Raw genomic sequence first — 12,495 nt, forward strand, 5'->3', positions numbered from 1 at the left:
ACAGGGCCTGGAGGTACTGCAATCCCAGAACCACAAACAGTTAGAGACCTATGTTTATGCTGTGCTCTCTTCACGTTCCTTGCATGGCTCTTCTCCCCTACCTGTATCCTTCCATTTTTTTTTCAAAGATAGTAAAGTGTGGTTTTAAGAAAATTTGACTGCTTTCTCTAACAGGTAGAGTGATCATGCAGAAGCTTGTCATTTTCAATATTGGAAATATAGCTGCTCCAGACTGAACGGGGGTACAATTAAACTGCCAAAAAAAAAAAATCTTTCAACCAATGATTGATAATTATGGGGACCATCCTGAAATATGAGGTGTTATCCTAGAAGAGAAATTATAACGGAGATAAGATGCCAGAAAGAAAATACCCATTCCTCATAGAAAATAGTGTTGGACCGAGAGATTCTTCTTCATTCTTGTCAAGGGCATGACAGAAGTCTCTAGCACTGGCACCATGGTCAACTACACCCAGGATATTCTGTGGGTTGGTGGGTGTTAGAGACTATGTTTTATTTTAATATAGTTTCTATAGCCAAATGTTCTAATGACCCTTCTCGAAGCAGGGGCTGACTTGAATTGCAAAAATACATCCAAACCATGCCATCTTGGAAAGTAGACATAAAACTATGATGAAGTTGATGGTCATGGAGTGATGAAACTGGAGTCAATTCCGATGGGATTTGAAATAGTAAAAGCAATCAGTCAGCTATCCTACATGTTCTACAGTTTAACGAATTGAGTTAATGAAAGAGGGATGCGTGGGTGTGCATACAAATGGTAAATGCCATCAGAATCCTGAATAAATGTTTTAGAAGTCCTGTGTTAACCTGAGAACATTAAAATCCAACAAACATGCAGGAAAATAAATGAAAATTTAAAAGCAATTCAGCTTAATTTACCTGCCCCAATATATATATATATATATATTACAAACACCTATATATAAATGCACGTGTGTACATACATGCATATATATATATATATATATATATATACACACACACATTTAAATATAAACACGTATAAATTAAGGAAAGCAAGATAGAGAAGTGACCCAATTTACAGGTTCTGATATTATCTGTCACCACTTGAAATAACCACAGATACATTGCAGATGTTCATTCCAACACTAAGATAAGGAGATTTCTGCTTTATTTAACACCAGAGATAATAAAATATAAAGAATCATCCATTTCAATCATTTACATCAACCCCAATCTCCAACAAACACAAACAGTCTGTCATTAAAACTTGAATCAACTCACAACAAACATTTCATTTACTGCTTTGCTTGGGTTTTCTTTTGATTTTATAAACTTATGAGAAATACTTTTACAGACGAATGGCCTTTCCCACAGTTGTTCCTCTGGAATGGAATCGATTATCAAATCTAGCAGCACCAAATAACAATTGGCCTGATAATAATACCTGTTGTTATTATTATAATTGTTAGCACACTGGACAAAATGCATAGTGACGTTTTGTCTATCTTATGTTGTGAGTTCAAATTTCGCTGAGGTCGACTTTGCTTTTCATCCTTTCAGGGTCGATTAAATAAGTACCAGTTACGCACTGGAGTCGATACAATTGACTTAATCCCTTCCCTCAAAGATTTGAGGCCTTGTGCTTCTAGTAGAAAGGATTATTATTATTATTATTATTTTTATGGTAGAAATGCATAATTTTTCAAGTGATTTGTTATAGTTAATTAAATCAACCTTGTACCTGACTTTTTTCTTTTTAATAAATATGATAATGATGAGACAGGATGAAAAGCCGAGTTAAATCCCAGCATAATTTGAACTCAGACCAAAATATTACCATTAAAATGATGGAACAAAAATTCTTACCAAGAATTCCTCTTGTTTTCATTGACAAACCATTTCCTTTCAAAATATAAAAATCTAAGAAATCTGTCCGGTTTTCTTGCTTTGGATGAGTTATTCTTTTGACTTCAAATTCCACAAGTCCTCCTATTCTGACAGCAATGTTTTTACCATTTCCAAAGTTAATGACATCTGATGTTGGTAGCATTAGTGTCGATTCAACTGTCCAAGAGAAAGGTTTGGAGTTAATTCGAACATGTTTTGTTGTTGCTATGAAAGTGAGTCCAGGAGCAACAATCTTTATCTCTCCCATGTACCTCTTCCAATGTTTCGGACGACCTTCAATGATGACTGCTTCAGCTTTAATACCTACAAAGAAACAAGTTCCAGTTAAAAGCTAATGTTAAATCTCAGATATTTTTCACGTGACTATTTTTCCTGACTTTCTTGTTTTTCTCCTAAATTTATATATCTTTATATTCCTTTCTGTACAAGTTTTTAGATGCTTTGATGTCATTTATCAATTGCCTGTCCATCTTTTATTTATTGTACGATGTAATTATTACAAGATATAAAATAAGAAACAAAATGTGTTTGTAAGTGATATTAAAACAGAAAAGCTTTATAGGAAAAGGGAAAAGTGTTCTAACGTGTGCTTGGATCATCAACAAGGATCATGGGTCGTTTCAAGTGCCCAGCTACATTAAAACATATTGGGATTGATAGACCCTGAATGTCCATAATGAAATGAGGATCTCCACCACCTGAAAAAGAAAGAAAAGGAGGAATTTTAATGATCATTAAAATTTACAGTAATTAAAATCAACAGAAACAGCTGAAATGTGTGACTCATTATTGTTGGTGTATATTTATGACTGTGTAGTATGTCTGTACTAGCATTAGTTTAACATACATTTTTAATCTCAAAGTAGGCTCAAATGACACAGTAAATTTACAGCTCTATTCGGTCTGGTGTCATTTGAGCCTCCTTGTTAATTACTCTCTCAAATAATTTTAGGTTAAAAAGAATTTTTTATTTTCTCTTACCACCACCATATTTTCCATATACACCAAATGTTCTGCTGTCTGAGGGAAACAGTTCATTCACTTCACCATGGCCCAACAATTTTCCTGTAAAGAAACAACCAGGCTTATTAACTGATAATAATAAATAAAACTAGTCTAAATAAAAATTTTCAATGGAGAACATTGGGTCTGTTATCTGTTTTGATATTAAACCTTTTCTGAAACTGCTCGGGGTTCAAGGATACAAATTCAGAATCATTTCTATAGTACTTCTACAATCTTGCCATGGGCCCTCAACTGATGACGGGGCTCTAAGGATGTCATTGTGACATGCAATATGTTTGTCTTGAGTATCTGTTGTTTAGACCGAGCAGAGTCCATCCTCCTCCAAGTCTGGCCATAGCTAGCTTCTAGAAACAGGGGGGAGAGACAAACTGAGAGAAAGAAAGAGAAGGATTGACCCTAGTACATGATTGGTACCTTTTTTGATCCTGAAATAAGGAAAGCAAAACCGACCTATGCAGGATTTGAACTCAGAACACAAACAACTGGAAATGCTCACTGCAAAGCAATCTATGCACTGCTTCAACGACCCCTGCCAATTGGCTGCTATACAGAAATTCTTTACTTAAGCAGAGGATCAAAGCCTGGCCATTGTGGTGAGAGCATAGGACCCCAACCACTAGGGTTCCCTCCCCTGTTTATCCTAAGGATTATATCAGTGAAATCAAGGGTTACCCAAGACAACAGTTATTTAGCAAAGAACAGTTTCCCTGTTTTCAATAACAAATTTAAGATAACAAGATGGGGGAAATCTTATTTTTCTAAGCATCAACATCATCGACATAACCAGTTATAATAATTACAACAAGTGGAAATCCCATGTATCTGAAAACCATTCTTACCGTTCTTTTTCTGAGATTTCAAAATTTCCATTGAAGTTAATGACATCAAGTAATTATACTGTAAATGAAAGAATAAAACATAATTAATTTTATTGGATGGTCCTTAACTTGGTTTTTTGCTTCCGTAATTATCTCCCTTATTTCATAAAGTTAGAAATGAACCCTTCCAGTAACCCTTTAAGGATTCTGATGACTACCAAATGTAATATTCATTCCCATTGTTTTGAATTTATCATACATTATATCTGTGGTCCCCAACCTTTATTTAAATGAGCTTTCCTCGCAGACCCCTTTCAATATGCTTATCCTTGTGTGTGTGTGTATGAAATTTTGAATTTAGTTCACAGACCCCCAGTACTACCTTTGTGGACCACCAAGGGAACGACTGCATTATATCATAGCTACAAGATTTCAATGTGATTGTTTATTTTAACAAAGATATTTATAGGATAGGTGTCAGAGGCTGGATCCAGTCAGTTTGAACATAAAACATGTAGAATATTTAGGCCTGATATGGTCAGTTTAAATGCTAAAGCGTTATAGATTAGAATTGTGGTAGTGACCAGGTCGCAGTTGAGACAATGAAAATTCCAACACCAAATAAAAGCAAAGAAACCAGGCATGAGCAACGATTTTTGAGAAGCAGGATAGATAACCCATGTCTGGTCATCAGGAAGGCCACATGAGACATGGCTCATCATCAAAAAGACTACTAAAAAAATATTCTGTTGGTATGTCTTTCAAAGAGTTCCACAGGCCACAATCTGTTCATGGCTGTAATAATTAGTTAAGCGAAATGAATAGTTTTTGAGCATTTTCAATTAACTAATATGCGTCTCCCACACTGTGTTAAAACACACAATCTCAGATCAAATCACCTGCTTGGCATGTACACCTCCAAAACCTTTTTAAATTGTTTTATTGCCTTCCTACATTGACTGCAATTTATTCATTTCTAACAAAGGTATTAAAATCTCATAAGTTTAAAGGTGAGTATAAGCACAGGTATTACTGTGTCGTTATGAAGTTAGCTTCCCAACCTTATAGTTTCAAGATCAGTCCCACTGCATGACACCTTCAGCAAGTATCTTCTACCAAACTATGACCAAAGCCTTGTGAATGAATTTTGAAGATGGGTCAAACAGTAACACAAGAACTTCTATATAATAACCGACACAGCCACTGAGCAGTCATCTAAACTGCTAGAAAGAGCATCCAAATCCTCAATCACACACTTTATAGTCTTAAGATAAAGAAGTCCACAAAGTTGGACAGTGTAAATCCTAATGTGCAAAAAAGACTGGATGGCCATGGTCAGAAAGCCTTTTATCATAGAATTACTAGATCAGACAGCATGTTTGTGCTGGTAAATTGGAAAAAAATTTCTTCTTTTACTATTGTATACATACCTTGAGGGCAAGTTTTACAGCAGCTTGTTGCCACTTCACTTGTTCCTTTTCATCTGAATTAAAAAGACTGTTGTCTACGGCTTGCTGGGTTGATAAGAAAGCAAAGATCTTCTCTGGAATTTGATGGCGTTCAGCTTCTGTTAAAAATCTTTTAGATTTTCCAGATGATGAAGGTAACTGTGCTGATTCAACAGTAAATTCTTTAAGTCCTTCTGATGTGGAACAATGGAATGTAGACTTGATATTTTTAACTGATTTATCTGATAATGTTCCTGCAACCACTATTTCAGAGCCTTTCTGGAAAGTTTTAAAATCTGCGCAAGTTGTTTTGAGTGCAGCGTTATCGGCATATTCAAATTTTAGCTTAAGGGCAAGAATGGATGTTGCATGCTCATAAAACTCTTTTAATTTGGTTGGAATATGTTCAGAGGATGAAATTTTGTAAGAAAGCCCTTGGCTTTGAAAAGAAAGCTGATTGACCAATTCATAATTTGTATCTCCAAGGAAAATGCTATAAATTGGAACATTCATTGTGTTGGCTTGACGGACATTGTCGAGGATACGAGGGGTCTTCAATTCACCTTCAGAAGCAACACCATCAGTCAGAAAGAAAACTGCTTGAGCCCGGGTGGTCTGAGGTTCATCAGCTTCTTTTAGCAGAGACAAGCTTTTTAAAATGGCATTATTAATATCAGAACCTGAAAAACAAAAAAAAAAAAATATATAAATACTTTATTTCATATGTTCATTTTAAGCATATATCTTATTATTAACTAAAATATCTACACAACTTTACTTAAAGACAGCAGTTTTAACATTAGTATATCAAGTGGCAATAGCAGAAAGCTAGCAAAAGAACGATTTTAACAAGTTGTTTGTTCTTTTAATGGTAGAACAAGACAAAGCCATGATGATTTTTTATTTTTCCTTCCTGTATCGTGTGCAACACATTAGTGTAGCTGGTGCTACTTTAGGATGTGAGTACACTGAATAGTTGCATAAATACTGTAGGCCCCAGTGCCTTGTTTTGCTCAAGGTTGTATAATAAAAAGATCCTGAATGAACCATCATATAGACAGAAGTAATTTTCCTGCTGGGGTGAAGGATCACATGGCCATTAATATTAATGTTGATATAAAGTTTTATGTCTATTGCTGGTTATGTTCCTAAACTACAAACATTATTTTAGTTATTTAAACTAGGACAACACAAACGTATTTAATGAGGTAAAATAGAAATGAGTTGCTGTAAAAGTTAGATATGTGAGGAGCCAAATGAAGAAAATAGAAAGTATAGACTTCATGTTAATTGTAAGAAATGCAAAAAATAAACAAAAAGGGATTGAAATAATTCAATAGGGCCAGAGATATCTTGTTTGGGTATCTAAGAGATAAAGTACCTGAAATTGAGAGAGAGAGTACCTGAAATTGAGAGAGAGAGTACCTTAAATTCAGAGACAAAATACCTTAAATTATATTCCTTTCTTATCAATATTATAGATACAATTTCCATGAACATTTCAATCTTCAAACTTTCTGTATTCTTATAAAATACTCCATTAGCATCATTATGGTTGAAATTAGTTTTAGGAAGTCAAGATTTATTAAAGTAGATTTATTTAAAATTTGCTAAGGTTTCAATATAAACTATTGACGTTTTTATTGAAACCATTACTAATTTTAAATACATGAACTTTATTTTAAATTACTGCAGAAATAAAATGAAGATTGTGTGAAATATTATATTACGGCTCAAAATTTAATCCAATCTTACTTTGATTACCTTTCAGTAGCAATCAGATTGTCTTGTCAAATTAATATTTCAATGCAGAAGATTGCCTTTAATGCTAAAAATACTGCAATGCAGTTGAAATAGTCAAACAGACAGCACAGACCTGTAGAAAGAGTTTGAAAGCATCACTATAAAGCTAGACTCTTCTATTTTCAAAATTATTATCACTTTAGAATTAGAATTTCATTTCATTCTACTTACGCCCAAATGGTGAACATTTATCAATTTCTTCTTTGGCCTTATCAATGGATTTCTTTGTGACTGAACTAAGTTCATCTTTCCAAGCATTAACATTCTGGTTATAGAAGACAAGTCCAAATCTATCGTTTTGTTTCAAATCAGAAAGGATGGTGTACATTACAGACTTGACCTTGTCCATGCCAGTCAAATGCATGGAGCCACTTACATCTAGCACAAAAATAATATCTTTGGGTAGAATTGGCCATTTATTAATTGACAGAAAATGCACAAAATAGCCATTAGATACCTGGAAACAAAAAAAAAAAAATACCAGATAAAAATATAACAAAATTTAAAAACTTTAATTAGGTTTTAGGTGTAATGCAGAAACCAGAAGCGTTGGTACAATGTCACAGTGTATCTCTTGATTAGATGATCTCATTAACCTGACAGTAACATTAAATCTGTTTAGTCATACACAAGAGACTCCGCCAAGATATGCTGAAGTACGAGATTAATCACTCAATTCTTTGCTATAACTTGCAGCAAGTGGGAAACATAATTACTTTGAGTTAACCCTTTTGGTGCCAACCTGCCTGAAGTTGTCCCTGGTTCTGGGATACAAATTTCCTACTTTAGAGTGATCTAAATTAAAACTGTCCATCAAAATTTCATGAAACTGTTTCAAACACCAGCTTTATAATGACAGTTATTTTACTAAACTTTTCATGATTTCCTAAATTAATTGAAACAGAGTATTTCAACAGAAAAATTGTAATAAACGGGATTAGACCATTGTCAATTAAATAATTAGAGAAGATGGACAGAATTGGTAACGAGGTTTGATGATCAACTGAATAGCTTTGCAGGCATTAATCTAATGTTAGATTTCTTTGGACCTTTTGTATAGCTCTGGCTTTTCCACACAACTCTGGACCATCCATACAGCTTAGCACCTTCCATACAAATCTGGACCCTCTTTTTAATTGCTTTAGCTAGAATCTCTTTCATATATCAGAAGTAATATACAAGTATTAGAAACAGTATATTAGATGCAAGTATATAGATTTGTATTGAAAACAGTATAAAAGAACAAGTGTCTGATATAAAAATTAACTTACCAGAAGATCGTTACTGACATCGTCTTCTCCTCTTTTGACATCAAACTTAATACAAAATTCACCAACAACATGTTTACTTAAATTATTTAGTTGGAATTTATTGGCCGAATAAGTAACCGCAACTGAACGGGAAGTCATTTCTTTAATTGTTGCTTGTTGATTCATACCTAAAACAGAAAATTTAACTTGAATAACATCTGGTTATTTGGGGTTTCTTTAACCTTTTTTAAAATATAAAACTTTTAAATTTATTTCATTGTTTTCAGAATTGGTTTTAGAAAGAGTACAACTTCATTATTAATTTCCTGTATAAATTCAAATATATTACAAAAACATTCACAACCTGGTCCTTTTTCCACTCAATTCTTTGAAACTGTTCCGGTGTATAAGCCATACTCAAATGCGACTGCTGGTCTTCCATAAACAATCTTGCCCAGACTTGTGCCTGGGAGGGTAACTTTCTAGGTGCAATCCCTTGGTCAGTCATGACCGAAGGGGGTCTCAGCATATATAATTATTACAGTGTTGAAGAACTTACCCATCATTGGAGGTACTTTTATTTTGGTAATATCATTTGTTTCTTCAATATTGACGTCAATGTCTAGATTTTCCACCTCTTGTCCTGGTAACAAGTACATAACATGTTGATATAGACCAAGTCTTCGCTTTAGTAAACCATGGTAAATGACAGAAATATTTACTGTACTTTTAGCAGGAATATTTAACTGTAAGGTAAAAAGAGAAGTCCTTGGTGGACTGCAAAAGAAATAAGAACAGATCTGACTATCATTGATGGAAGTAACATTCTTTTTCTTTAATAACTTCAAAGAATTTTTTTTTTTAAGAATCTGATGAAAAATTTGTAACTTGGAAATATTCAAAAGAAACTGTTTTACAGAAATCTTTAACTTTTACATGGTTTTATTTACAATGAAATATTACAATGTGTAATTTTGAAAACAAACAAAAATTCTGTTGGATTTAATAATATAATGAATTATTTTATGTACATTTTTGTTTTGATTTGATATTTTTAACGGAATAAAACAGATAAAGCTTAGATAAAATTATTGTTGAAGATTTTAATTAAAATCCATCCTCACCTATACATTAAAACAGGTGGGTGTTGTCTTTTATCGAAAGTACCAGAGATGGGGTGAAAGGAGTACAAAAAATGTCCAGCATTTATTTAAAAGAAATTTGAAGGGTTTAGTCTTAAGAACTCAGTACTTGGGTGAATTTGCTTAAATCTGGTACTTATTCTAGTTTCTCTTTTACTGAACTTCTTTTACAAGGATGTAAACAAAGCAACATCGTTTGTCAAGTGGTGGTGGAGACAAACACAAACACACACCCATATATATATATATATATATATATATATATATATATATATGGCAGGCTTCCATACAGTTTCCATCTATGAAATTCACTTAGAAGGCATTGTTTGGCCCAGGGCTAGAGTAGAAGACACTTGCCATGGTAGGATTGAACCTGGAACTACATAGTTGCAAAGTGAGCTTCTCAACTACACAGGACCAAGTCTAATAAATGACATCGGCCCCAGCGCTCAATTGGTACTTATTTTGTTGACCTCCGAAAAGATGAATGGCAAAGTCGACCCCAGTGGCATTTGAACTCAGAATGTAAAAATGGACAAAACGCCACAAAGCATTTTGTCTGCAGTGATAAGAATTCTGCCGGCTTTCTGCCTTCGACTAATAAGAAATATTTCAGTGCTGCTTCTTTACAAAGAGTTCATCCAAGATCTCAACAAGACTCATCAAAAATCATTTAGTTCAGCATTATTTGTATGTGGGTGGGGGGTGCCGGAGGAGCTGGTGGCTTCCCTTCTTGGCAGAATCTAAATCACAGACAGAATTGTTATAAGAGACAGGCCTAGTAGCAGCAGCAGTAACCTACCAGTTGTATATCTATGTCACTGAGACAGTTATTCATTTGATGACAGCAAAAGGGTTAATTACTTGATTTAATTATTGTTTTCCTTCATTAGATAATAAAAAGTTAATTAATTCTCGTCTACTTGAGAAAATATGTCAATAATCCCCCCCCCCTTGTGTCTTTAGAAGCATTTTATGGACATTATGTAACAGTTTAAATATTAAAGTTTAACTTACTGTATAAACTGGCGCCTGGCATTGTGCACCTGGTCTGATTTTGTCACCACTTTACCATAATATGAATGGTCAGCTATGTTCCTGAATAAATAGAAGATATTAGCAGAAAATAGAATGGAGAGAATTCAATTATGATATTTTCTTTTCATAATTTTCATGGTCCCTTAATTTCTCTTCTGTATTGTAAATATATACACCCACCATGAATTATATCATTTGCATTTTGTTACAAACTATATATGAGGGGGGGGGGGACTGGAAAATTCCTGGCTTTGCATAAAAAGAAAATAGAGGAGGATCAGTTAATTATGATTTTATCTAACATATTCCCCTCTCAGATTCACACACTTATTGAAGTGGTCCTTCAGTTTTTCTAAGCCCTGTAAGAGAACTTGGAAGGTTGGGTCTCCAACCAAGCCTTTCATGATACCCTTAAAGCCAGGAACTTTTCAGCACTCCCTTGGAGGACTAGTTTTATGGACACATTGATGTTTTTGGAGATTATAGCTTTGGCTGTTGTCTTCCTACTAACAAGTGTTCTGCCTTGTGATGTCCATTTTTCTCTTCTTCCATACTCACTCTCTCTCTCTATCTCATTAGCTTCAATATATTAATTTAGTAACATTAGAAAAAGATCTATCTTTGATGAAAGGTACTGCCCAAAACAGTAAATTTTCCTTCTTCAAGAAAAATTATTTTATGCCACCCAGAAATTTGCTGTTGGGTAGGCAAGTGGCATAGAAAAAGATAGTCTTCTGCCCAGCAGAGATGACAACCCAGCTTCCATTGTTAGCTGAAGTCATTTCACTTCTGTCATTAATTAATGAAAAGCATAAAACGTTCACAACATCTTATTTCTTATTGCATAATTTAAGGTCTTGTACCGCATCAGCAGAGGTCAATAATTGGGGGCCATGCCTATTTTTCCTCATGAGACCCACAAAAACAGAAAAGAAAGAATTTTAAGTTCATTTTTTTGATTGAAATTATTCAATGATATTTCATGAAGTACTTTAAGAACTTAAAATAATTTTCTGATTCGACAGAAAATTTTTTTTTTTATTTAATATTCTTTGTTAACTGTTTTTATATTTCATCTGCAGGATATGAAATGAAATGGTAAAGTACACACCAACAGTATTTCTGTAGTTGTTGATACAGGGGTTAAATGGTGGAAGTAAATTATTTCAGATGATGATGGCTGGGGGCAGAGCTGCAGCATGAAGAACAACTTTGATGATGATGATGATAAGGAAGAAAAGAAGTTACTGTTAGCAGTTGGTGTAAGTCTTACTACACTGCCAAATTATTGTATGTAGATGTGTGTACACACACACCCCATGCTGGCATGGGAACAGATGTTAAATGATGATGACGACAGCTCCTGAACCTAGAAATATTTTTCCTTAGATGAAAGTTCATTGTCATGAAGACATTGACTTCATTGTACGTTATGCTTATGGAGGGAGACAAAAAACCCATTTTACTCAGTTTAGTCGCTTGATGACTGAACTCTAAATCTGTTTATCATTAATTCTAAAAGATATTCATCATTAACGAAGCCTGTTTATCATTAAATAAACAACAGGTGGTCAATGTAACAACCGGAACATGTTTCTTACATTGAAGGATTCTTTCTTGTATTTCAGAGATGCAGTCAATGCCTGTCTGCAGATTTCATCCTCATTTCACAAAATACTTGAAAGCAAAGAAATCAAGTCAAAGAATCTGTTTGTTGCAACCATTGACACCACGACTTGTTCTTACAAGTCTTACCTTCACATTGCTGTTCTTGTTGTTACTCTTCTTATAGTCACAATATGTAAAGCCCCCTCTTTGTATTCTTATATATATTTCCTATCTTACACATTTATGCAAATTTCTATATTTTTCACAGTAACCTCGTCATCTTTATCGCAGTTAAAAAAAAATATACAAGTAATGCTCTGTGTTTAGTATTAATCATCTAAATACACACACACACATTTACATGTGTTCATGTAAATGTGCATGCACACGTTCTAGCTAGCTTGTATTCTATACTGTGCATCAAAACATGCATATGTATGTGTGTATATATATATATATATATATA

At 33.9% G+C, this 12,495-nt stretch overlaps 1 protein-coding gene across 1 annotated transcript in view; it reads right to left on the reverse strand.

The window, feature by feature from the left end:
• The window catches only part of LOC106873966 (inter-alpha-trypsin inhibitor heavy chain H3), a 19,305-nt gene extending 8,332 nt beyond the window's left edge, over positions 1 to 10,973 (reverse strand). Inside the window, exons 1-10 of the mRNA XM_052975967.1 lie at positions 10,933 to 10,973; positions 10,401 to 10,481; positions 8,801 to 9,018; positions 8,263 to 8,429; positions 7,163 to 7,448; positions 5,171 to 5,868; positions 3,762 to 3,819; positions 2,878 to 2,961; positions 2,481 to 2,594; positions 1,855 to 2,199 (exon numbers count right to left, since the gene is read on the reverse strand). Coding sequence (XP_052831927.1) covers positions 1,855 to 2,199; positions 2,481 to 2,594; positions 2,878 to 2,961; positions 3,762 to 3,819; positions 5,171 to 5,868; positions 7,163 to 7,448; positions 8,263 to 8,429; positions 8,801 to 9,018; positions 10,401 to 10,481; positions 10,933 to 10,973 — 2,092 coding nt within the window. The remainder of the gene's footprint in view (positions 1 to 1,854; positions 2,200 to 2,480; positions 2,595 to 2,877; positions 2,962 to 3,761; positions 3,820 to 5,170; positions 5,869 to 7,162; positions 7,449 to 8,262; positions 8,430 to 8,800; positions 9,019 to 10,400; positions 10,482 to 10,932) is intronic.
• Positions 10,974 to 12,495: the final 1,522 nt, after the last annotated feature.

This window comes from Octopus bimaculoides, chromosome 23 (genome assembly GCF_001194135.2).
Source record: "Octopus bimaculoides isolate UCB-OBI-ISO-001 chromosome 23, ASM119413v2, whole genome shotgun sequence".
Taxonomy (NCBI): Eukaryota; Metazoa; Mollusca; class Cephalopoda; order Octopoda; family Octopodidae; genus Octopus; species Octopus bimaculoides.